The 26,033-nt window shown below is 40.4% G+C and overlaps 2 protein-coding genes across 6 annotated transcripts; both read right to left on the reverse strand.

Moving 5' to 3' along the window:
* Positions 1 to 26: 26 nt before the first annotated feature.
* On the reverse strand, positions 27 to 5,072 carry LOC124333223. 3 transcript variants are annotated; one of them, XM_046788949.1, is made up of 11 exons: positions 4,925 to 5,072; positions 4,701 to 4,775; positions 3,758 to 3,908; positions 3,582 to 3,693; positions 2,699 to 2,746; positions 2,126 to 2,592; positions 1,753 to 2,052; positions 1,567 to 1,662; positions 1,265 to 1,456; positions 400 to 1,199; positions 27 to 305 (listed from the first exon to the last, which is right to left on the reverse strand). In XM_046788949.1, exons 6-11 carry the CDS (start codon positions 2,460 to 2,462, stop codon positions 111 to 113), a joined length of 1,920 nt encoding a protein of 639 aa, XP_046644905.1. In that variant the 5' UTR covers positions 2,463 to 2,592; positions 2,699 to 2,746; positions 3,582 to 3,693; positions 3,758 to 3,908; positions 4,701 to 4,775; positions 4,925 to 5,072; the 3' UTR covers positions 27 to 110. The 3 variants fall into 3 exon arrangements, with proteins under 3 accessions (XP_046644905.1, XP_046644906.1, XP_046644904.1); XM_046788950.1 differs by lacking the exons at positions 3,582 to 3,693; positions 3,758 to 3,908; XM_046788948.1 differs by lacking the exons at positions 3,582 to 3,693; positions 3,758 to 3,908; positions 4,701 to 4,775; positions 4,925 to 5,072 and having other exon boundaries at positions 2,699 to 3,257.
* A 5,485-nt stretch (positions 5,073 to 10,557) lies between these two features.
* On the reverse strand, positions 10,558 to 24,358 carry LOC124335206 (bone morphogenetic protein 2-like). Of its 3 annotated transcripts, XM_046789115.1 has the most exons (5): positions 24,025 to 24,358; positions 22,885 to 23,431; positions 13,575 to 13,733; positions 13,262 to 13,489; positions 10,558 to 13,187 (listed from the first exon to the last, which is right to left on the reverse strand). In XM_046789115.1, exons 3-5 carry the CDS (start codon positions 13,717 to 13,719, stop codon positions 12,172 to 12,174), a joined length of 1,389 nt encoding a protein of 462 aa, XP_046645071.1. In that variant the 5' UTR covers positions 13,720 to 13,733; positions 22,885 to 23,431; positions 24,025 to 24,358; the 3' UTR covers positions 10,558 to 12,171. The 3 variants fall into 3 exon arrangements, with proteins under 3 accessions (XP_046645071.1, XP_046645070.1, XP_046645072.1); XM_046789114.1 differs by lacking the exons at positions 22,885 to 23,431; positions 24,025 to 24,358 and adding an exon at positions 17,446 to 18,198; XM_046789116.1 differs by lacking the exons at positions 22,885 to 23,431; positions 24,025 to 24,358 and adding an exon at positions 15,563 to 15,911.
* Between the last annotated feature and the right edge of the window lie 1,675 nt (positions 24,359 to 26,033).

Here is a 26,033-nt window from a genome sequence, read left to right on the forward strand (position 1 = left end):
GAAACATTTCAAAACGAAGATAAGAATATCTATGCATAATATGTGTAAATTCAGCCAAGGACTTCTTGGTATTTTACAAAACAAAATAATTGTAAAAACTGTAAATATAGTTATCCTTTTGGGACAAGTTGCTGGGTCGGAGCCGCAATGCACTCGGTGGGAGACACGCAAGTAAATTTGTCCCGCCATAGGCAAGTCCGATCCAAAGTTTCGTCGTCTTCGACACAACCTGGAGCACAACTAAGGTCGTTCGACGTCTGACAACGGCCTTGTTTTTTCAGCTCAACGGCGTAAGTGGAGCAAAGCTAAAGTACGCAATTAATAAATGGCCCGGCGGAAACAAAAATTAATTACCTCGTGAATCACATTTTGATGAGGCAATTGAAAGAGAATGCTTACCCGAGTGCAGATATAAGCGCAACGACTCCAGGTGTAACCTTTAGGGCAACTTTCGGCAATCTTTTTACTCGTAGGTGTAGTTGTTGTTACGATATTGACGACTTTCTCGGTAGTCACGGGCCTAAGTGTAGTGACGACTTTCTCGGTAGTTGTGAGCTCGGGTAATTGTTTAAGCGGCAAAGATGCGTCTTCTCCGCAATTACAGCGGAAACGGACTTGATGTTCGATTTCGCGAATCTTCGATGTTGGACAGATGGAACCTTGAGGAGCAATCTGTTCGTACAATTCAAAATCTTCGCTGTTTTCAGCTGGTACGGAAGCACTAAACCAATCGGTCCAGCCATCTACACAGGATCTAGCTGTGTCTACTTTCTTTGTAGCAGTAGTTGGAGCAGAAGTAGGAATGCTGCCAATGATAGATCCGCACGGACGGATCCGCATGACCGACTCGGGCCAGTCACAAATCATCGTGTCCGGATTGAACATTGTCGGAGGCTGGCAAGCTTTTTCCAAATATACGATCCCACTCACGCCGTCGACACAGTGATAAAACAAATAGCAACTGGTAGGATGTGGGCTATGCGGTCTGGCTGGATCACAACGACCTGGAATACGGCTCGAAGTTTTGGACGCTTCTTTTGAAGTTGATGCTGTATTTGGATTAACGGTGGTTGGGTGAAACCATTCTGATTCTAGATTAGACGATTGCTGGAAATTCCCTTTCAGTTCCGAATTCTGTTCGATTAATATTTGTGGAGCGCTTGTTGGTTTGGATTTCAGATTTTTGGCGAATTGGCTCTCTGAAAATAATTTCCAAACATTAAGCAAAAACCAAAGAACCATGTTTCTTTGTTAGTGTTCGTACCAGAGATGCACTTAGGTATAGGTTCAGGTGTGAATTTAGCTTTGGCGAAGTCGCAAGTGTAGAAAGGAGCAGGTGGGAACTCGAAAACCCCATTCGCACCGCATTTTAATGTACATCTGTATAAAGTACTTCCGATGGAACAATTATATCCCCCGTTAAAGTTCAAGCGTTCAGGGGCGCAATTCTTTAGAGCTGTAATGATTAAAAATAAAAATAAAAGGTACAGCCAGACCGAAAATGAAAGTATGGACATGGTGAAATTGCGGGATTTTAGTAGGTTGAAATTGAAAGTATCTACTTACGATATTTGCATTGTGGTCCACGAAACTCTTCTGGGCACAGACAAACGTTGTTTGGAAGACATCGGCCTCCGTTTTCGCAGACTGGGTCACATACGGCTGTGTGAAACAGCAACAGAAAATGACCAAAAACCAGAAATTGAGTCGTGGCTTAATGAACGATAATAAGGTACAGTAATATATAATTACGCTGGCAATCGGCAACTTTCTGAACCGTTCCCTGTGGTTGTTGAAGTTGGACCCAATTTCCAGAGTCGCAGACCATTTGAATTTCCTTACTTCCACCGGGGAAGGTGAAACCAGTGTGGCAGGTCGACGTGCATGCCGTTGAATTGCAAACAATACGTGAATTCTTCGGAGTTGGGGGTTTTTCGACGCAAGGTTTACTTTTCGTGAACTGACACTGTGGGCCTTCGAAGATTTCCGGACAGATACAAACATTTGGTGCCTTACAGAAACCCAAATTCTGGCAAGGAGGTGTACAAATAGCTGTTGAGTGGGAAAAAAAAAATCAATCAATCAATTTCAGAAAACATTTATGAAAGAAAATTATTGTTTCCACCTTTGAGGGGTACAGATTTGATTGGAACTGGCTTGATTGGTGCTTTTTCTAATGCAGCCGAGCTAGATAATGTTGGTGGGAGAACTGGGACTTGGGTGGTAACGTTTGATAATCCGCATTCTGGTCGGATTCGCATTACCGATTGAGGCCAGTCACAAATCATCGTGTTTGGATTGAACATTGTCGGGGGATTGCAGGTTTTCTCTACTTGCTGGACGCCGTTGGGTCGATTGATGCAATGGTAAAACTTATAACAATCGGTTGGGTGCGGACTATGAGGTCTAGCTGGATCACATTGGTCGGAAAGAGGAATCGCAACTATGGGTTCCTTTTCCATGAGAATAGAAGTCGATACTATTTTCGGAGCTAGGGTGAAGGAGGTTTCTTGATTCGATTTATATGAAGCCGGCTTGCTTGCTGTTTTTAAGCCACTTGAAGGGTCGCCAGAGTGGATGGCACGTTCCCCTCTTTAGGAGGATGGAATAAAACCATAAGTTGCAAGCAAAAAATGTATATGTAGTAAATGAATCAATTAAAAATCGGATTTAATTTTTAACGTTTTAATAAAATTACCTTTCGTTTAGATCGATTGCACTTCTGGGAACAGCAAGCACCGACGCGCTTAAAAAAACAAAAATGACGATACATTTAATTGGCTCCATAGTGTACAAATTTATCGATTGTAAGGCGTGGTTTTATGGAATCAAATAGAAATAAAACGACTTTTCGACAAGACTGTCCTTGTAGACTGCTAAAACCGAAAAGCGTTTTGTAAATGGAATACGATGGGTGGTTATTTATCAGTTTCTTTGCTACGCCACAACGGAGCACACACGAATCCTACTAACACTTTTGATCATGACGTAGCCGGAGAAGGATGAGATAAGAGATCATGGGGAAAATCGTCTAAAAAGCTACACAGTACACACTGTGTTAAGTATTGGAAGAGAGGAGAAAAGAGAGAGAAAAAAGGCTGATGAACTCTGCTTGCTTTTAAAATTAAATGCATACATTTTCCCTCTAATCAATTCAAAACAAGAGTAATAAACGCCCTCTTTCTTACATGGAAATGTAACTCGCAGTGTGTTCTTTTTTTTGTTTGTTTTTAATTTAATTTTACTAAATACGATGCCACACACACACAGAAAATAGTTTTTCTTCAAAACCATTTAAAACGCAGTCGCCGCTTCAGTCCGACTCAGTGGCAGCAGTTAAACTGAGAATAGCGAAGTCAGTGACGATAATGAACAGCAAGCCTGCAAGCGTGGCGATAAAGAAGAGCCCTGCTACGAACACAGTTTCCAATTGACATTTAAACTTGTTATCTTCTAGGTAAATAACATAGAATTCTCCTAGATTGGATTGGAGGGCTACACTACTACTAGACAGTTCTGTCTCTCTTTTCATTTTATTAAATAATCCTAATTGTTCAGCGCTAGCGCTCGAACAATTTTACATTTGTCAGGCTGGATTAATAGATTTTGGGGATTTCGGTTGAATTCTGGAGAACACCTCCAAATACGAATTAGTGTCTTAAGCTGCAGAAGCTACCAGAAAATCACCACAATCTGTAAGAAGTCAAATGATTTTAGAACTTAATTTCAAGAGTAATGGTAACATTTAGAGTAGAACCTTCAACAGTAATAAAGGCTAGGGCATAGATCCAGTTATTGTAATGACGAGGATCTTTCATTGTTCTTACACAAGGAAGTTCTCTATTTGATATTTGAAAGTTGAATGGATCCATCTTCAAAAGCACATGTCAGAAGAAGGACTTGGCAACCTGGTAATAAATTCACTAATTATCCATTGGATCCCTCAATCTTGAGAATCAATCTGAACTAAATGAGTAAGATTTGAAAAACTATTACTTACTATATTAAATACTCTTACTCTTACTTACTATTCAAATTTTTGCATACCCTCACACATATGTGATCTCCTACCACTACAAAAACAACAGTGACCTTGTCTTTGTATTTCCAATCCATCCTTGGATTACAAAGAGACAAGTAAAAAATGGAATTAAGAAGGTCAATGTCAAACATGTTTTGCAAGTATTCACTAAAAAACAGATTACTTGGGATCAAAGACAGCCACAGCACATCAGGGAACAGACCAAATCAGTAATTCCCCAATCAAGAGTGTCGTTTTTTCTTGTGTCATTGTAATTATTCTTACGGATGTTAAACTCATGAGTGGAATTTTAGGTGGAGGTGGGACAAATAAAACACAGTTCTACCTGATATGTTTACTTATCATTTTATAATTTTTTACAGCTAACTGTTCCTTACCCTACAGTTTTTCAGTAATTACATAGTAAAAGACATAAAAAGGTGTAAAATAAAATAAACGTAAAAGACAAAGGCCCTACAAAGAGTTAGATGCTAGTGAAAAGCAAATAATGACTTCATTGGTTACTAAATTAAAGATAACTTCTGCAGAAGAAAATTTTGAGTCTGGCAGCCTATGACACACATAATTAGGGATCCCAATAAATTCCGTCAACTAAACATACATTACATGTCCCAGAAATTAAGTGTGTAAAAAAGTCACGAGAAGATTCAAGTATTACCTGTTTCCATTTCTGGTTCCATCACTGGCACTCCACCATTCCAACTAAAACAGCAAAATGTTGTAAGCCTGGAACCTAAAAAGAATAAAATAAACTTTTATTATTAGCAGCTTCATAATTTAAATTAATTGAAGACATTATGGACACTTGCTAATCATTTGGAAATTGGAAACAATGTGTTTCACTTGAAATAAAACAAAAAATAATTTATAAACACTACATACATGATAAACTTCAAATATAATAACGAATACAACTGAAATTTAATGGATATTTTGAAATCTGAATGGACCAACGTGTAAGCGTCTCCATCCTTCACGTGGTCGCCATTTTTTTTTCTAAAATAAATGTAAAGGTTCAATCAAAAAGTTTTCCATGACTGTCGCGAGATGGTGTAGCTCGACGGTTTCGCCATCTAGGGTGGAACATTTGAACAAAAGGTTTACTAAACCGTTAACGCCTAATGTTAGTTAACGGTTTAACGAACACGCTACACGCTAGTACCTTCGCATAATTTAACCTCCAATAACGTTTATTACAACAAACATCTGTTGTATGTCATTATCATTAGAATTACTTTAACGTTACATAGCTTCTTACAATTGGAACTAGCAATTCAACTTGCGTTACTATTACCTTTACATCGTTTACATTTTCCTTTAAATGTGGCAGGATTACCTTGCCATAAAGTTCCTCCTCAATTAAAATATCAATAACTCACTTGTCTCTCGCTAACGAATTCCACGTCACTTTGCATGCTCCCAGAGATTCGATGTAAATTCTATTGGGTATTTGACAATGACAAGCTTTATATGGTGCTGTTGTGGGTATCCATTCCATGAAAAACGGGTTCCATTGAAAGAATGATTAACACCAATGAGACGTTCCCTTTTACGGAGTACATCTTTTGTCATTAGCTGCTTAAAAAATGAGGTTTATAATCGTCTATTGGGCTTAAATTGCCGCTTTAAGAACATCTTCTTTAAATCGACCTTGACCGAAATGTGTACAACAAGGTTAACACACAAGGTTTTCCTGTATCAAAGGATAATTATAGATTAGAATGAACAACTTTTAATACAAAGAAAATTGTTATGGGAATTTGCAATCCTGAATTAAAAAAGTAGATTATGTCTAGAATAAGCATAGGCCTATCTAGCAAAGAGGAAATTGTGTTGTCACCAAAATGTGTTTGTAAATCACCCCATTGCTTTCAGATTGACTTTAAACATAAAAAAAAATACTTAGACATACATTCAGCCATTTCAAATTTAATTTTACCTTCAGCTAGTTGCGAATGACATCATCCCATTTTACTTCTTCCACTTGGAAACAAAACAACAACAGACGAAATTTTCTGGACACTAAACTCTTGGAAAATCCAAGAGGGAATTAAATTCAAAAACATGTTCGTCTAGTTTATTTCCTATAAACCAACACACAAAGCGTCTAATACTAAAAAAAAGTAGTACAAAAATAGATTTGAAAATATTATTGCCCGAAGAACAAACCAGCATTCTGTCCGGCAGATGGCCTCTACCTTTTTAATACGTCCACCTAGCTCCGTACCGGGAAAACCGAACGAAATAAAAATAAAATAAAAAAAGATGCGGATGTGATACAGCTATTCAGTTACAACAACAATTCGAAACGCACAATATTAACAAAAGAAAAAAACTACGACGCGAAACCTTATACAACAAAAAGGACAACGATAAAAAAACATAAACATAAAAGTGTAGTCTATTAAAAATAAAAAAAAAGAAATATAGCTTATAGTTGGTGTGTATCGGATTTGTTTCGTGTTTTATTTATATTTATATACCTTCACTTTCCGGAAGGTGAAATTTTTTTAAAAAATCCGTCCGTCCGTCTCTCTCTCGAGCCACCGGCTTTTTTTGTCTTGTTCTGGCTTTCCTTTTGTTTTCGTTAATTGTCAAAAAACCCTTCGTTCCGGATGACAAAAGAGAATTGAAAAAAGCAGCCTCGTCAAATGGAATTAGAGAGCCAACGATACACCGAAGGATATGATGGGGTTTGACTCTGTTATAGAGCGCGGGGCTTAAGATCTATCTGTCAAACGGTTTTGTTGTCGAGCTATAGGAGGGGATATAGAAACAACAACAACCTGAACCACTAGAAGAAGAAGAGGAAAATTAAGAAGCGAACGAAAGAGAAGAAGAAGAAGAAGTCGAAAGAATGTCGCGCCCTGAGATGCGGTGACGGATAACCGGCCTAATTGTCTCATCAAAAGTTGCTGCTGCCCCTCATCTTCTTCTTGTGAAGGGGAAGAAAGAAACGTCTCACGGCTTCTAACCATTCACCTTGGTTCATCATCAAATACCAAGAGGTATGCTGCATGGCGGTGGGAGAGAGAAATCATTTTTTATCTAATGTCCACATCAACTTTTCTCGGGTCTTCCATATAGTAGTAGACTGGAGGGGATAGAAGAAGAAGAAGAAGAAGAAGAAGAAGAGATCAACAAGGGACACACACACCAAAAATGCTCTTTTCTCCTTCGAAAGACGAAAAGGAGATCCACTTAAACTGACAACCAGACACACACACATCCCGCGCTGCTGTACAGCAGCAGCTCCTGATGTCTCTCAGACTAAAGAAAGAAAGAAGAAAAAAGAGACTTTGTGGCTTTTCTTCTTCAACAATCGACTGGTAATATACGAATATATATATAAAGTCAAGAATATTATAGCAAGCACACACACAGGTGTATAGTGTATATAAAGAAATGTAATATTTAAAAAAAAAGAAAAAGGGGGAAAACAACAACAACAACAAAAGACATGGAAAAGAATGGAAGGGCTAATTAAAAGTGACTCGAATCACCTTTCAAATTCTCCATCGTCGTCAGTGTCATAAAAAAAAATATAACAAACAAAAATGCAGCCATTTCAATTAGCTCTCTCTCTCCTGGAAAATTGAGAAAAGGAGAGCTCCTATATATTCCCCCCTCCCATTCCCGACCCAGGAGTCGTAAATTCTCTCTCCGAGAGAGCCTGGCCAAGAGTGTATACACAGCGTCGTCGTCTATACCAAACTCCTGTGCTGCTACTACTGCCGGGTTCCATGTCTGAGGATGGATGTACTAAATGTACATATACTATACTACTATGTATATATATATGTATGGTACCTGTTTTTCTTGTACATGTACGTTTCTATCCGTATATATAGAGGCGCATAAAATATATTTATGTTTATAGAATGTGACATCCGTTTCTGATTGTCATCATGGTGGTTTTTTTTTCTTCTTTCCACCCCACCAACAAAAGCACTCACCACCAGGAGCCAACCCCCCTTAAAATCAAAAGTCGCGTCCGTATAATAATAATAATAATAATACGGCGACTTTTTTTTCCCCTTTCGTTAGCAGTTGGTAAAAAATAAAATAAAAATCTTTCTCAAATTTTGGTTTTGTTTTTTCCCCCGATTTCAATCGAAAATCATTTGCGCTTGACGGCCCGGCTGATTGTTGGTCGTGTCGACAGTTGAGTTTCCAGCTGAGAAGAGAAGTTGAAGACAAGTTTGACAGAAATGTATACACACGACAATGATTCGTCTATTTGACATTTGGGTTGACGGAATGAGGAAGCTCGACTCCAATCACACAACAGCCCAACTTTGTCTTTTTTCCGCTCTTGGTCGATTCTTTCTCGGTCGTTTGTGGACGAGCAAAAAGGCAAATAACATTTTTCTTCTTCTTTTTTCGTTGGGGAGAAAAGAAGAAGAAGAAGAAGAAGAAGCCCTACCATTAGCAGCACATTACAGGACGTCCAAATTACAGGCTTCTCCCCTCACCATTTTCAAACTCTACTTGCGCCTATATACTCTACATTTTGGCTCTTTTTTCTTTCAAAATAAAAAGTAATGTTCTTCTTCTTCTTGTTCGAGTAAAAACTTATTTTCTTTTTCTGCCACCTCACAGTCCCGGGAAAAAAAAAAAACTTCAATTTAACAATCCGGAGGGGGGAAAAAGAATGATGGAAAAGTTTTAAAAAAGAAACGATCAAACTTTTTTCAAAGTTAAATGTCTTTTTTCTTTTTGTTCTGGGGGTCGACTTGTTACTTTGAACTTTTTCACATTTCTTTTTTCCCGGGGTTCATTTCTCCAGGTGTGCGTAATAATGACACGCAGAGAGTGATTGTAGCTGGGGGTATACATCTATGTAATATCCTTGGCGAAATGAAGAAAAGAAAAGAAAAGAATAAAAAGTTGACTTTTTAACTGAGGGCTGCTGCTGCTGCTGCTGCTGCTGCTGGGGCGGAACCGGCAGCGATTAGAGACACACAGAGGAATGTCTTGGTCTCTCTTTGTCCTTGTTCATCCTCTTATACGCATTTACTTACGTTCATTCCCTCCATGTTATATGTTACGTGATGTGGTGTGTGCGTCGTCCTAATCTTTTCTCGTCTCCGCTCATTTTTCGGTCACCGCCTAGACCAGAAAGAAGAAGAAGAACTTGAAAAAAAAAAAAAAGTTAGACGACCCAGGATATAAATTATTTAAGAGTCTTTGGCTGAGTTGTCACGCAAGTCGGAGATCAAAAGTCGTCAGGGGAAAAAAAAAAATAAAAATAAAAAACCCTAAGAGCTATAGACCCCATCCTAATAAGTTGTCGAGCGCTCAAACACACATCATCGCTTTTTGTTTCATTTAAAATAAAAATAAAAATAAAAAATAAAAAATGAATAATGAATCAAACGCATATTCCATTATGGTCGTGATCGTCTTTTTGGTGATGATCCAAGACCGGAATTCCCTTTTCTTTTGGTTAATCCATTCGCTTCGATGAAATTGATGATGATGATGATATTAAATTGTATAAATATATAACGAGAGCGGAGGGGGGAAATAAATTTTAAATTAAAAAAAAAAAAATACTCAGAAACGAGTTTTTGGTTTTTTTTCAAAAACGCCATGCAAGCTTATATTGAGGTCGTATCTTATTTTTTGTCTTTTTTTGTCTTTTTTTTTGAATTTTTGAATTTTTGTTTGCCGTTGTTGTTTTGTTTTTATACACTTGACGGACACAGACACAACTTGTTTTCTTGGATATAAAAAGGGGGGGTATGTACAAAGAGGAGAGACGGTCAACTCTGTACACAACATTTGAACATGAAATAAAAAAGAACAAGAAAACAATTTGACGGAAAAAGAAATGATCCAATTCGAGAAGAGAAAATTTAAAAAATGATAAACACGGGGAGGAGTTTTACGAAAAAATCAAAAATTGTGTTCGGGAGTGCGCCAGATGAAAATTAATTTGGTGAAAGAAAATGAATAATTAATAAAATAGTATGATGGGGGACGGGGGGGGGGGATTTGTTTCACGTTCGCACTTGACTGCACTGCTCTCTGCCACAACACACATATCCCCCTCCCGTCCAAAATGGGAAAATAAAACAAAAGATGGACGCACTCGAGTGAGAGAAGAAGGTGAAACACATTTTTTCGTGTGTTGGTGGTGAGAGGGCGGAGCCAGAGAGAAAGCAGGTGAAAAATAAAAAATAAAAAGAAAATGGTTGTTGCTGTTGTTGCCCATAGATAATATATATATAAGATGATATATATATATTCTGTACACGTTACAGTCTAGATAATATTACGTGATGATATTTTTAGTGGTGAAACAAGAGCGTCCCGCGTGTCGGCTGCCAAATGGGCAGGGTTCTTGTTGGTGTACATCTACTAGCGTGATAGTAGTGTGGTGGTTAAGTGTAAAAAATCGTCAAGGGGGGGGGGGAAAGACAAGTTTAACAAGCAACACACCTTTTTGAAAATTCACTGACGATTGTATAATACAAAAATAAAAAGAGCGGGAGAGATGAATTTAAAAAAAAATAATAAAAGAAACAGAGTTTGTTTTTTTCGTTTTTTCTTGTTGTTGTAGCAGTATAGTGGTAGATAGTAAAAAATAAGTCTTTTGTACAAATGCAAAATCATCTACAATATTTAGAAACATCAGGGGAGGCACATACACACAGAGATTTTAGTACAAACAAAAGTAATTGGTGAATGATCAAAACATCTTACTGATGACGGTCATCATCAACAACCAATCGCTGGGTTTTTGTTTGTTCTCAACAAATTTCTATTTTTTTTAAATCCCGCGGGACAAACACGCACACACACAAAAAAGAAATGACCGTCCGGGTTTTTTTCTTTTCCTTCTTTTTAGCGGGAAACAAAACAAACAAACAAAACACACACGCACATTTATATATAAAAAGAAAAAGACAATCACTCGATTCACTCACGATTTTTAAAAAAACAAACAAACAAACAAACGAAATGAACGTGAATTTTCCCGTTCTCCCGTAATAATAATAAGCGCTCGAGTTCCCTATTTTTTTCCAAACTTGCTCCTCCCACTTTGTCCTCCTTCCGCATCCGGATTACACACACACACAAACACAACAACGAATAACACGCGTGCAGCCGACACACACACACACACACACACTCACTCACGATGTTTTTGGACAAGAGCGAAAAAAATGGTAAACCGCACTCACATAAAACCAACCAACACACGACAAACGCGGGACACCCCCCCAAAAAACAAAGAAGGTGGAAAAATAGTATGTGTATGTATAATATAAATATAATAGAAGGATAGAGAGATAGAGAGAGAGCAATGTTGCATATTGTGAGTCTTTTGTTTTTGTTTTCCCCCGGCGCGCGAAAAATTAAATTTTTGAATTAAAAATTCACTCGGCGCTTCTTTTTGTTTTTTTTTGTTTTTTTCACTCGCCCGGAAGCAATTTGATCCACCACCATTTTTATTTGAGTAGTTTGGAGGGGGGCTGCTGCTGATAATCGCACAATGTGTTAAAATGTACTCCCGGGGGGTGGGGTGGGTGTGTGTGGTCTTGATAATCGATTGAAGCAACCAGGTACACGTTTGTGTTAAAAAAAACAACATTGGTGTGTGTGTGTGTGTGTGTGAAGGGGGGGGGGGAAAGGGTTTCTGTGGTCACACTCATCTCTTCGATATTCTGTTGTTGTTGCTTGGTTATTTTTGTTTGTGTGTCTTGTAGTAAAATAGATTATTATTATTATTTTTTCGGCTTGGAGAGAGAGAGAGTAAGAAAAGAGAGTAAGAATAAATCACGACGATGACTAAGTGTTGGCGGAACGTGGGAGAGGGAAATAACTTGAAAAAAGAAACTGGAAGAATTATACAATTCATTTCTTCCGTCTTTGATTTTGTGGGTTGTTTTTTTTTTTTCTCTTTTTTCTTCGTTGGATGTTGTTGTTGTTGTTGTTTCTCTTGTTCCATTTCGGATGCTGGACGGCCATTGGTCCGCAGGAAATCCTGGAGGGGGGCTGGAAGAAAATGTTACCGACAACAACAGACAACAACAACCCAACCCGCCCCGTGCTGGGAGGGTGGTGGTGGTTGGATTTCTTCGGATTCCGGTGAGTGGAATTTTGGGGGGTGGAATCGTTCAACGGCATCCGCAGGCCTCGACGACCATGTCGTGATAGTTTTTGAGGACGACCTTGTCGTACTCGTCGATGTAGAGCATCGAGATGGACGAGAGTTCGGTGGGGACGCAGCAGGCCCGCGGGACGGCGCTGGGGTTGACCGAGTGGACCAGCGTCTGGACGATGGCGTGATTGGTCGTGTTGAGGTGGTCGGGCAGCGGGAACGGGCAGTCGCCGTGGCAGTAGTAGGCGTGGTAGCCCGGCGGGGCCACGATCCAGTCGTTCCAGCCAACGTCGTTGAAATCGACGTAGAGCGACTGGCGGCGGCAGTTGTCCCGCCGGCCCTTCCGCTTGTGCTTCTTCTCGGCCGCCCGTTTACTCCGCACGCGCGACCTTCCGTCGTCAGAGTACGTCACTAAAAGCGGCTGCTGACTAGCCCACCGGAGATCCAGCTGGTCCAGCTGTTTCCCTTCTTCTTCTTCCGTTTCTTCTTCCGTTGAACCGGCGATGGATCGCCTCTTCCTCCGGCTGCTACTCCGGCGCTTCCGCAAGTGAAAGTGCTGGATGTCGGACAGGGCCTCGTCGTTGACTCGTTTCATCTCCAGCCAGAGGCCGTAATTGCGTTTGGGCTGCTCCCGCCAGCGGAGCAAGGCCGGCAGGACGTCAAAGGTCATCCAGCCTTCGTCCCGGACGTCGACGATTTTACTGTCCAGCAGCCGGTGGATGGGCTCGCCGCCGTTGCGGGCCGGTCGCACCACTTCGTGGATCAACACTTGCTGTTTCCGTCGCCACTTGTTTTCTTTTGTCACTTTCCTTTCCGGCTGGTGGCGATTGTCCGTAGATTCGTCTTCCGTTCGCCCGGAATTCGTCGTCCGCTCGGCCTCCCAAGAGATGAGACCGTCCGGCGAGCGGTACAGCCGCAATTCACCGGCTTTGAGCGCTTCTTCGGCCGGCAAGCTGGCCAAATCGAATTGCAACAGGATGGAATTGCCCGTCGTCTCGCTGTTGTCGTCGTCGTGGATTTCTGAATCCGCATCTGATTTTTATAATGAATTAATTATTATTTTTGAATTCCAAATTGGCGGGAAATTTGAAATTCAATTTGTTTACCTTGATGAGAAAAAGTCCGGACTGTGTTGGCCGTCTGGGTCAGTTTGCCGGCCAGGTTCAAGTTGGTGGTGTCCACCTCGAGTCCGGTCTGTTGTCGGTACAATTCGGCCAGAAATTCGGGCACGACGATCCGCTGTCGCGTCTCGACGCCCGGTCTTGGTCTCCGCTTCAATCCGAACATGTTCAAAAGGCTTCCTTCCAACGCTTCCGCTCGCTCGCCGATATCACCTGTCATTTTCATTGGATTCATTTTAGAATCTATTTCATTTTTTCAATGAAGATTGGAAAATTGGCCAAAAAATGTAAAACTCACCGGTCATGGAGGAAGAGGCTGGTCGTTTGGTCGATTTCGTGGAGGTTGTGGTAGAGGTAGTGGTCGAGGAGGAGGAGCACAAGGCCGCGCTCAAGAAGTAGCACATGAGTAGCAAAGGCACTCCGCCGGCCGACAGGCGTCGCATGGTCGGTTATGATCCTGAAATTTATTTTAAAAACAAAATGAAATTTTGAAATTTTTGTTTTTTTTTCCAATTAAAAAAAAAAAGGGGGCGAGAACAATCAGACATAAAAATTAAATGTATAACGCCACATCATCCGATAATGAGCCGGCCCAGATTGTCTCATGAGCGATCAAAACATGTCGGCCCGGCTCTCATTTTCTTATGTTATTCCGCCTCGGCCCGCTTTATGTACAACATCATTTCAACCGGCCATCAAAAAATTTAAAAAAGATGAAAACAAATTTTCCAACAAAAGATTGTTTCAAAAAATAGTGGCCCTCTGTGTATGTGTGTGTGTGTGGGAAATCAATTTCTCGGGACGGCCCCCCTGCCCGTCCGGTCCCGTTGTTGTCCCAACGAGGCGAATAAATGAATTTAAATGCAACAACAACAACCGACAAGAAAAGGGGGGAGAGAGAGATTCTCTTCTCTGGTGCTGTTATTATCAAAATATTTAGAAAAGAGAAGAAAAAACAATTCAATAAGACTAAGGTAGTCTCTCAGCTTCTTTTGTTGGTTTTATTCCTTCATCCTGGTGGTTGGAGGAGAGCCCAGGTGAGAGAGAGAGAGAGAGAGAGAGAGAGCCTGGGCCAGTCAGCGGGAAGCCGCCCGTTTCTCTCCTAGAGCTCCGTTGTTGTTTGTTTCAAGGAGTGGCTCTCCAAGAGTTATTTTTTTTTTCTCTTGTAAAAACAAGAAAAAATAATAAAAGAAAAAAAAATCTCTTGGGTCTCTCTCTCCCATCCTCCCGAGATTCCTCCTCCTCCTTCCAAGATGTGTGCGCCACAGTCCGCGCGTCCGCGTGTCTTGTACATTTTTAATTTATTTTATTTTCATCCCACCTGGGCCGTGCCCCTCTCTGCCCGAAGCGTGCCAGATGGTTCCAGGTGTTTCTTCTTCTATCGAGCAACAAGAAGAAGAAGAAGAAGAAAAAAAGGAGAAACGACTTTGCTGGGGCCCAGGTGGCTTCCATTACTCGGCAACATGACAGGACCCTCTTCTTCTTCTTCTTCTTCTTCTTGGCCCAGCAGAGATCTTTTTTTACTTTACAAGAAAAGATGTTTTGGTACAAAGAAGAAGAAAAAAGCCAAGGACTTTTGCCTTTTTCCTTTTTTTTTACACTAATAAATATTGAGATGATTATTCGTCCCGCATTTCGGTGGGACCCGCATCTCGGACCGGGACCTTGTCCCGTGACGAAAAATCGTCACTCCCACCATCGATTTGCGTGTCAATCAAATCAAATGGGCGAAACTTACGCGCTAATGGGACGCAGATTGTCAGTAATCCTGAGAATAAAAAACTGCCGACAGCTGTTGAAAGATGAGAGACCCACACACAACCAAATGACGATTATCTGCCACTTCGGGGCTCCTTCCAGGAGAGAGAAAACAACCACAGACGAGTTATCGACACACACTCTCACTGTTGGAATAAATAAATATCCTTCTCCTTTTTCCGATTAGATAGACAGCAGCAGCACGTCCAACGAAGAAGAAGAAGCCAAGTCCTTAATGACTAAAAGCTGTTTCACTCTCCTCACCAGTGGAAAAAAAATGGCACTGGACACTGGACAGGACGATGACCCTGTTCCGTTTCGATCGAGCACAACACTGACGACCAAGTAACCACTCAAGCCCAGCTTATATATGATCTATTTAAGACTTGAGAGATGTTATTATCTGCTTGTAAGGTAGGACACTATTTTCGGGTGGTGGTGGGGTGGGGGGGGTGGGGTGGGGAGGTGGGCTCACACAGGTGTTAATGAAAAAGGCTTTCTTCTTCTTCTTCTATACTTTTTTTTTACCTTTGCTCATTAATCAAGGTTAATCCTGGCCAGGGAAAAATGCGCGCGCTCTTTTTGAACAGGTGGGACCGCCCACTTTATTTCTCTCTCGACTAATAGAACCGTAGCACCTTTCATTTCTGACAGTTTCTTTTCCCCCTCAGAGTTAGAAATGAGTTAACAACGTGTCGAAAAGAACAAAATATTAAGAACAGAGAGCTTGTCAACGGTGTTATCTTTTGGACGGTGGACGTGAAACAGTTTGTGTTTGTGTCTCCGTTTTCTTCCTATTTATTCCCCGTTGTGTAAGCCATTTTGGGTGGGGTGGTGGTGGCAGAGATAAGATACACATTTAGTACCTGTAAGCAGACATCTCATTGCAAGAGGGGGGTGGGGGAAATGATGAAAAAGCGTGGGTATATTATATATTACGTCCCACACGTCTTGTTTACGGTCGAAATCCCAACCCAAGGATTTTTTCTGGACTTTTTTATTTGTCAATTTGCAAATCACAAAAACATTTCTGGGGTCGTGTGTGAATAATGACGACCGATTTCGCACTTTGCCGTGTGTCAGGCCACACCCTAAATTCTGTTGAATCACAAAAACGGCGATAAGCTGACAAGCCAGTTAAGATAATTTCACCACGCAACTGGTGCACACACAAGCGGCCCCCCCCCCCCCCCCAGAGATTATCACCCCAGAAAATGTTTGAAAAAATAGGTGCGCGCGAAATTCTCAAATTTAAAAAAAAAAAAAAAGGAAATAAAAAGGAAAAACGACCAAGAAAAATCGATTCGATTGGCTCTCTCGGTCGGTTCTTATGTATGCAGAAGAAGAAGAAGAAGAGATGGGCTTGCCAACAAGAAATGGGAAAGCCGCACCTGTAAAGAGAAATAAAACAAGAGTCCGATCTCTCTCTCTCTAGCTGCTTTTGGGCCGGGTTCATCTCTCACATCACGGCCGCGTATCGTACCACCTCGACCATATTAGTCAAATAGCAGAAAGGAAATCAACATAAAAGAAGCGACTCTCCACCGTCTCTCCACCTGTGCCACATCTTTTCAGAGAGAGAGATAAAAAGGAGGATTATATAAGATGAGAAAAATAAAACTTTGGCGTGATATTTTTAAACCCTTAAATAAATAAGAAAAGAATTTTTTAAAAATGTTTTTTTTTTTTTTACTGCAAAAATTTCAAGCGAATAAATGGCGCCCAATTCAAAATCCTCCTTTTGAAAATGTTTCAGTTCATAGTTCAGTTTTTCTATTTTTAATTTTTTAAAAAAAGAAATGACGACGCAAAAAAAGTGTTGGATCAAAGATCTTTTGGCCTCCAGCCCGGATCATATCTATACTACGTACACTATATAACACCACCACCAATAATGATCATAAATGGCCTTGTGCAAAGGCCAAAAGGAGAGAGAGGTTGCTTCTAACCCTCCTTCATAGCTCCAACAAAAAAGTTTTAAAAAAATATTTAGGAAGAAATAAAACACGGACAACAAAAAACAAACAAAAATGTCAAAGACAAGAAGAAAAAAAAAAAAACAGTTTTTTAGTGAGCCGAGAGTCAGTCAGTCTGTGATCCTTTCAGGTGGGCCGGCGACATGGCAGCACACACACGGCCCCGCTCGCCATATATATACCAGAGTCACAGGTGAAATTGGTTCATATCACACACACACAGACTGTCGACTACCAAAAAATTTTGTCGTCGTCTTTTAACTTCTCCCCTTTTTCAGACCTTTTATTTCCCCCCCCCCCCCCCCTTGTCTGCTGCCCATGTCTGCCCCCCGACTGACTAAAACTCGATTGAAAATTTTGGTTTCAATCCTTGGAGGAGCCACACAGCGCCAACACTAAAAAATAAAACAATTTGGGTTTATAAGTTGGTTTTACCTTGGTCATATTCCGTCGTCTAGCATGTTTTTTGTCCACGACTGGCCCCCACCCCTTTTTGTTTGTTATTTCGCTGAATTTTTTGGGTAATTTCTTTCTTTAGTTGGCGATCACTTTTTTGTGGGTGGTGGAGAAATTTCCTCGGACTCAAAAATTGAACCAAAAACACTTTTTTTTTTTAATTTTCTTCTTTGATGAATAATGAAATAATGTCCAGTTTTTATTTGTAAAAAATTCACAATTCACTCGCAGAAATTATCGGGGCCGGCGGTGTTCAAATCAAATCAAACGAAAATAAAAGAACTTTCACAGAATCACGAATCCGTCCGTCGCGAAATTCAAAACTCGGAAACTTTGGTTTCACCCCGACACACGTAAAAAAACACACGGGAGAAAAGAAGAAGTTAAAAACACTTTCAGGACGACCAGAGAAATTATTTTCGACCTCCCCCAAATAAATAATCAAACAGAAAACCAAGTGGGTCGCACAAATCGTGAAAAATTGACAATCGAATCAACCGTCAAAGTTTTGACAAAATTTCTTGGTTGTTTTGAGTTTTGTCTTTTGGTTTTTTCTCTTGGCGTTCAAAAACTTTGGTGAGAAAATTTCAGAGTTCAGGAAAAAACGGAAAAAAAAATTGCGTGGATTATGTAGCACACACCTGCGCCGTACCTGAAGGGAGAGCGGCAACTGAAAATGTTGGAGACCGGCAAGAGTGGTTTAAAACGGACTTTTCTTTGGGGGTTCTTCTTCTTATTTTCTTTATATTTTTTCCGTTTTTGGGTTTTGTGTGTGTGTGTGTGTGTGTGTGTGTGTGTTGGTTGGGGGCTTCTATCTCTCTCTCTCTCCTCACTCCTCCTACCTTTTGGGTTTGTCTTTCTCCTCCCACCTCCTCCCAACCCACCACCTCCTCCTGCTTCGTATCAGGTGGAACAAGACTAAAGGTAAGAAAAAGGGAGGGGAAACCACTCGGAAAAGATGTGCCAGAGGGGGGGAACACACGACAGAGGAGGAGGACGGAAGGGGGAGGCCCACGGGGCATAGACCATCACCCAACTTCTTCTTCTTCTTCTTCTTCTTCTCCCAACAAACTTTTTCTTCTTCTTCTTCTTCAACAGGTAAAACAAAACCAAAAATTAAGAATAAAAAATCAAGTAAAATCAAGAGTATCATGGCCCTACCGTCTAAAAATTATTCACGGTCGAGCGCTATCTATACGCATAGGTCAAAATAAGAAAAGAAAATAAAAATCGATTTTTCACCTGCTGTTGACAAAATAAGAGACTAGGTGCGTAAAAAGAAACTCGGCAATCCCTCACCTATATGGGGGATGAGGGGGATACCTTTTTTCTCTTTTAAAATTTTTTCCCGTATACTACGCGGATATGTACATGCATGTGTGAATTGAAACAAGGTCTTTTTTTCTTTTTCTCCTTTTTTAATTCTTTCTGTTCTAATTCCTTCATTCTTCCCCTCTTCTTCAACCAGGAGAGAGTGAACACACCACCTGGAGAAGACCCCCAAGAGTTGTCAGAAGAGGATACACACACACACACGTACATTTACTGTAAATAGGAAAAAAGAAGAAGAAGAAGATGGGGGCCCACAGGTGTGCTGCTGGCTGGAGACCCCAAGAAACTCTTAGCGTGGCCCTTCTTCTTTCCTGGGAGTGTGTGTTGCGCCCAGGGTTTTTTCTCCGGTAGACAGCATGCCGCCAGCCCAGTGGGGGGCCAAGGACGGCCTTCTTCTTCTTCCAACTTATTCTTCTTCTTCCACTTCTTCTTGGCCGTAGATACTGTGAAATGTCCGCCATCATCAATTCACGTTTGCCCAACAAAGTCGTGTCTCTTTTTTTCTCTTTTTCATTTTATGTTTTTTTCGTGTGTGTGTGTATAATATCTTGTCGATATCATTACGCATGAATTATTCATCGGCGCGTGTCCAGCGCGCGTGCCCCCGGCTCCCCCCCCCCCCCCCCGCTTCTTCTTATTGCACATGTATATATCCAGCGGATGATACCGAGCTATATATAAGTTACTTATATAGTAAGAGAGAGAATGGACATAAGGTTTTTTGTAGAAAAAAGATCTTTTCTTTTCTTTTCTTTTTGAGGCTATTTGGCAGTGAAGGATATTTGTCGGATGGGCATTATGCGGACGACCGGTGTACAGGTGGATCGGACGCACAGGTGTTCACAAACTTCGCATTCACACACACACACAAAAGGAGAAAAAGAAAAAAGGGAGATGTGAAATTCGATCCATCCATCCACCGGACGATTTTTTCCGTTGTGAAAAAAGGGGCCGACGATTTGAAAATCAAATGAAAATTAATTCGTTCGGTTTTATTCAATTGGAAAAAGAAAAATCGATAAAAATGAATAAAAGAAATTTGGATAGACATATAAAATCGTTCCAGCTTTCGATTGTTTTTTGTTGGCCAGTTTATCTACCTGGTACGACGACAAGCAACGAGGGCCAGCCAAAAAAAAAAATAAAATAGAAATAAAAAATAGTCGGGAGGCTTTCACCCGATTTCTGTTGTGGGCCCCGGCGATCGTGATTAACGCCAACTGATAACCAAACAGCCATTTGTTTAGTTCTACCTCCAGTTTCTCCCCCCTTTTCTCTCATTGACAAACCGGATTTCATTTGGGAAGGATAAAAAAACAAAACAATTTGAATTCAAAATAACAAATGGAAATTTAAAAAAAGAGATGGATGGACTTTTTTTCTTATCACCTAGGCTCAATTCGGTTTGAGACCGACACGGGCTCTTGTATACTTTGTCTTGATAAATAATTATACCAAAAATCTGATCAAACGGGTATTTTGGCGAATTGAGAGACTTTTGAAATCATCCGCGGAATGGCTAAGTAGCAATTTTGTTAGTAGAGTGGTGGGGGGAGAAGTCGGTGGCATTTGATATGGAAATTGTGATGCGATTCGGTATTTATTTGGAAAAAAAACCCCATAAAACTTGATGATGTTCCATGTCCAAATCAAGAAAATGAACCGCCAATTGTTTTTATTTATTTTCCCGCAGAATAAATAAATTCCGTTAGTGAATTTCAATGAAAATTTTCTTTTATTTTCACGTTTAAATTTTGCCAGGTTAAATTTTGAAAAAGAAAAAAAGAATTTCCCCCGTTCACGGATGGAAACAAGGTGCGACCGAAAGTTCCCAACAACAACAACGAAACAACATTTTAATCTCAACAAATTTATATTTTTCCTTTTTGAAATAAACCGTGAAAGAAACACCTGTGCGCTCCAAAGTTTATATATTTTTCTTCTTCTTCTTCTTCTTCTTTCCTGCTGCACAGCCACTCCATATTTTGGTTCGACAGGGCCCAACCCCGGTCTCACCTGTTACGACGTAATAAGACTCCCCACCTCCCAAAAACTTATTATACTGCGCGTTCGTTCGTTCGTTCGTTTTCTTTTACATTTTTCTTTTCCCATTACCCGGCAGGTATAAATTTTTAAATTCTCCCAGCTGATCTTTTGACTTCATTCATTCATGAAGAGAGTCAACCTCCAAAAAGAAAAAGAAAAAAAAAGGTACAAACAACAAACAAACAAGAGACGGGCCCCTCCCTGATGTTTCATTGTTCTTTTCCACATTCCTTATTTAATTTTTCATTTGATATTCGCGATTAAAAACAACAAAAAGACGTTTCGTAACGGCAATCAGTTAATTATCAACAACAAGAAGCGAGTTGAAGGTTCCCCCTCGGGCGCTACATACGGATGATGATGCAACCACCCGAAAAAATGTTGAAATCTCTTTACAGGATTTCTTTTATATCATAATAATTTAATGTAATCATCGTCGGTAGAGGAGGACTATATGCAAATCATGTCAAGCTGTTGAGAGATTGTGTGTGTACACAGGTGTTGAGCTCTCTCTTCTTCTTCTTTTTCTTTTGGGGATAAACATTGGAATTCTTCCCATTTGTGATCTCGCCAATTAGATAAGCGTTGGTGTTTTTCTTCTTCTTCTTTCCAGGAATCCCTGGCCAGTAGTTAACAGCAGGTGGTGCGCATTTCCAGTCAAAAGGTGCGAATGGATAAAAGAGGGGCTTGGCCCATCAACACCATTCCAACACCACATTTTTGCATATTATCCACAAAGCTGGACGTCGTCTATTCGTCGTTGTATAGGTCATGGATGGGAATAAAACAATTGCGCAAAATGGGAGCGGTGGGGGGAAATTTCAAAAAAAAACTTTCAAATCAGTTGGACGAGAAAACACCTAGCTCTCAAGTTGCCCGGCAACTGTGAGCAAGATGATGCGTCACTGTTTGAATAAGAGAAGAAAAAAAGGGGGCCAGCAGCAGCAAGCTGGAGATGGAATGCGTCCTGTGTGAACGATCGTCCTCCCGAATAAAAATTTCGCTGACTAGTTGGATAGGAATTTGTTTTCCACCTGTCGGCCGGTTCATTACAGACAACAAAATGGCCACTGTGGGGGCCAGCAACAAGTTGGCACAAGAACCTTATTCTCTCCTATCTCTGCTGCTAGCAACTTATTGAAGCTGTTTATATGTCGTAACCCAGGTGTGCGCGCATACAAAACGGCCACGCAGTCTTATAAGAAGAGATAAGTTCCACAGCGAATAAAAAGTTAAAAATCTCTTTTTTTTTTTTCTTTCTCGCTGTTGGCCTCAATGTCGCCGGCCACATTATTCGTTGGAATATATATATGTAGAGACAAATATTTATTAGATGCAGTTTGATTGTGTCCCTTTTCTGGTTCCTCGCATTTCGTTTTTGTTTGCCTTTCTCTCCTCTCTTACGTGTTTTTCTCTTTTTTAAAACACCCGCGAGATCTAAACACAAGATGAACGACGTTGGCACGAGAACTTGAAAAGTTCTTTTTTCGGATTTCCAAATTCCCCAGATCGAAAAGAAAAAGAAAACGGGACAGGAATTGTTATTATTCGATACGTCGGGGAATTTTAAAATTTTTAAAAAATTTTTGATTTTTTTAAATTTTTGATTAATTAGCGTAATCGTGGCCACCGGTTTCCATCACATATCGACTGGGGGGGTATTTGTGCTGTTGCTTTTATTATTATTGTCCCCGTTTTGGTATTTTTCATTCGTCCCTTTTTCTTCTTCCATCCTATTCTTCTTCTTCTTCTTCCAGGAAAAAAGAAAAGCACTCAGCATCCCCTTCCCCCCTTAACTTTCTTGGGTTTCCTCATTTGGAGGGTGGAAAAAAGGTTTTTTTCTCTTTTATCTTCCCTTTTGTTTTTCCAATTTAAAAGTTTTACCCTCCAGGTAAAAAAAAAGTTAAAATTAAAAAAAATAGAAATCTTCCCCAAAAAATCGATTGTTTGGAAAATTATCCAGTGAAATTCCACCGAGTTCAAATTTTTCTAAAAAATTTGGCGGGAATTTTGAAAGACGAAAAAATTTTTGTTAAAAACCTGGAACTGTTGAGTTGATGACGATTGGATGTGTCCAGTCGATGGATGAACGGGCGGGAGGGGAGGATGAAGTTGGCAGTGGGCGAGTGCGTTGCTGATACAACCGCGGGAGATCCGTGTCATCCTGGCCTTTAGCAGTTTAGCACAGCGGTGGTGGCGATCCTCCCTGACTGGCAATCACGCAGTGCCCGATCTTCATAGCACACACACACGACACCAAAACGCAATGCTGGGCAACAACAACACACCTGGCACTATCAACAGCACGATGGACGGATCAAACTGATGGATTGGAAAACGGTCGCCGTTGTCCAAACGTGGCGTGTGTTATATATATATTCAACTGGACGCAACTTTCACTTCTTCACTCACGACACACAACTGACGATGGCGTAACACTGAACGCAATAGCCAATAACTAACAGGGTTTCAAAATGGCGACGAAATTGGCGGGCATTTTATAGCTAAAAAACAAATTAAATCACAAACACACACTTTCGGGCTGGGACCGAGACGCACGTGGAATGGATTGTCCAACCGGGAATCCCTGGAGGGAGAAAAAAGAAACAGAATTAAATATCGATTTAAAAATAAAATAAAAAAGGAGGAAACGATTGGGTGGAAAAAATAAAAAGAAGAAGGTCGATATTCTTTTTTAACCTTCGTCTACATTTTATTTTTATATTCCTTTTTGTTTCGGAAGGTAAAAACAAAAGAAGAAGAACCAGGTGGAAAACTTAAGACAAAAAGAAGAAGAAGTAGGGGGTGGATTGAAAAAGAGAGGGGGGGGGGAAGGGCAGAAAAATGGAGGGGGAAAAGTTTTTATTCCGTTTGGAACTTGGAAGGTTTTTGGGTTGGGTTTTTCAGAAGGGAGGGTCATCTCTTTTGTCGTCTCAAAATGTCTGAAATTTCATACCCCCCCCCAAAAAAAAAAAGAAAAATTGATTTTCGATAGTTTTTAATGAAATTACAAAATGTTGATCAATCTTATTGCACAGTCTATTGTTTGTTTTAATTGAAGTGGGGTCCATTCCACCTGGGACTGGAAAGGTGTCAAAAAAGTAACAGACGGGAAAAGTTGCACATGAAGAAAACACAGGTGTTGTGTGTGTGGGGGGGGGGATCTAATGAGTCTAACACCTTTTTTGCTGGAAATGGCGGATGCACAGGTGCACAACTTTATTGATGTTTTGGTTCTTGGCACCGAGAAGAAGAAATTCCGTTTTGATGAGGCGAAACCGAAATTCGATCAAAAGAAACAAACAAGGAAAAAAAGGAGGGGAAAAATGCCACCGACCAACCGCACTGGTCACATCACACGACGGACTGAGAGCCCAGGAGTCGGAAGAGACGCTTCCACTGGGCAGCCAGCAGACGAAAAATAAAAATCCCCTGGAAATGCATCCCAATGTTTGTATATATATATATATCTATCTATCGGCTATATCTTTTCTTCCAAACTAAATACCATTTTCTTTCTCTCTGTGTACACGAAGGTAGAGGGCGATCTAAACACACACAGGGACAACATTGCCAGCAGCACTTTGGAGGAGGGGGAAAAAGGTAAAACAAGATGGTCACCCCATCAAGAAAAACCCTCAAAAAAAGGTTTTATTTTTTCCTTTTTCTTTTTAAAAACATACATCTATTTAGAGTGGCTTTTAAGCTTCTTCTCTTTTTTTTTAGTTTTTTTTACCCCTCGAACATTCCCTGGGCATATCGGAAAAAAGTATCGCCCAGTGACTATCGATTCTTATTTTTGGAGACGAACGACAACGTATACCGGGAAAGAGAATGGGGCAATTAAAAGGTAAAAACAGACCCTCTCTTTTTTTGTGACTGGGGTCGGGTGGCGACAGGAGCCCCAACGGTTATATATATGTATATACATACATGGTGGAATAGAGAGATGAGAGATGACAAGGAGCCGAAGGAGAACAAAAGTCGTCCAAGGTTTCCGGATGAATCTGAAGGAGCAAAAGAAAGAAGAGGAGGTCATATAATAAATATACGGCCCCCCTCCTCCTCTCTCCATACAAGGAGAAATCTAATAAAGAAAAATGACAACTCGAAAAAGGTCACTATACTTGTCAGCGCCATGCCAAATTTCAATGTCCAACACAATTTTTTTATTTTTATTTTTCAAAGGTATTTTTTGGGTTTTCGGCGTGAATTTGAAACCCGGAAATTAAAAATTGAAGCGGGAAATTCAAAATGATGAGCTTTTGAAAAATGTATAAGACACCGACCAATGATCAAAGGGCATATCAAATTGCTCAACTGTACAAGCTCTCCCTTGTTTATCGAATGATTTGCGACCAGCGGCGCAGTGTGTACACGTGTAATCAATATTGGCTTACACACATCTCGTGTTTGTTGTTGTTGTTGTGTGTTTTCGTCTGCTGAGAAAAAGTGGGTTGCCTTGATTTTTTCAGATTCGTTTTATTCTGTGTGTGTCCTCCTCTCAATTTTCTTTTGCCTCAATCTTTGTAATCACGTCGGCGTTCGTGATTGCATAGCCTTGTGCGTCCAATCCCGCTCGCTTCTACATAGCCCTATGGTATTAGAAGCGTAACAACAACAACAACAACAACAACCGAGAAAATTTCTATTTGGAGGCTATTGGATTTTTGTTTTTTCGTCCAGGTGTGCAGCTTATTCTCTCTCTCTCTCTATTGCGGCTTTTCCTCCCCCTTCTGTATACGAGTTCGGTTGGCGAGTGGGTTGGAAGAAGGAGTCATCCTCCGCCATAACCCGCGCACTTTGCTCTGTAATTAAGACGGAAAAGAAAAAGAAAAGAAAAATAACCCGGCAGAAATGTTTTTTCGACCGCTCTTTTTCCCCCCATCCTCTCAATACACACACATAGATATAAATTACATATAGAGTTAAAATAGGGGAGGATCTACCTCTAGTACTGGTCGAACAAAAAAGCAACGAAAATGTTATCTCTACCAAAAGAAGAATTTAGACAAGAAAAAGATTCAACTGGGCGGATCCGAATTTTATGTACGAACTTAATATTCCCTTTAATTTTTATTTTTTCAGGAAAAAACCAGAAAAAAGAGGTTTGGTTATATTTTTTCTTTGGCCGGCAACAAGAAAAACGCGGAAGATTTAAACGATTCCGATTCGGAAAAATAAACAAT

Source organism: Daphnia pulicaria, chromosome 1 (genome assembly GCF_021234035.1).
Source record: "Daphnia pulicaria isolate SC F1-1A chromosome 1, SC_F0-13Bv2, whole genome shotgun sequence".
Taxonomy (NCBI): Eukaryota; Metazoa; Arthropoda; class Branchiopoda; order Diplostraca; family Daphniidae; genus Daphnia; species Daphnia pulicaria.

Coding starts and splice junctions, on each gene's coding strand:
- LOC124333223 (XM_046788948.1), bottom strand. CDS start 2,787: ATGGAGCCAATTAAATGTATCGTCATTTTTGTTTTTTTAAGCGCGTCG. Junction 1,457..1,566: donor TGGACCACAATGCAAATATC/GTAAGTAGATAC, acceptor TAATCATTACAG/CTCTAAAGAATTGCGCCCCT. Junction 306..399: donor GCGCTTATATCTGCACTCGG/GTAAGCATTCTC, acceptor TGCGTACTTTAG/CTTTGCTCCACTTACGCCGT.
- LOC124335206 (XM_046789115.1), bottom strand. CDS start 13,719: ATGCGACGCCTGTCGGCCGGCGGAGTGCCTTTGCTACTCATGTGCTAC. Junction 13,490..13,574: donor AGCCTCTTCCTCCATGACCG/GTGAGTTTTACA, acceptor TGAAAATGACAG/GTGATATCGGCGAGCGAGCG. Junction 13,188..13,261: donor CCGGACTTTTTCTCATCAAG/GTAAACAAATTG, acceptor TATAAAAATCAG/ATGCGGATTCAGAAATCCAC.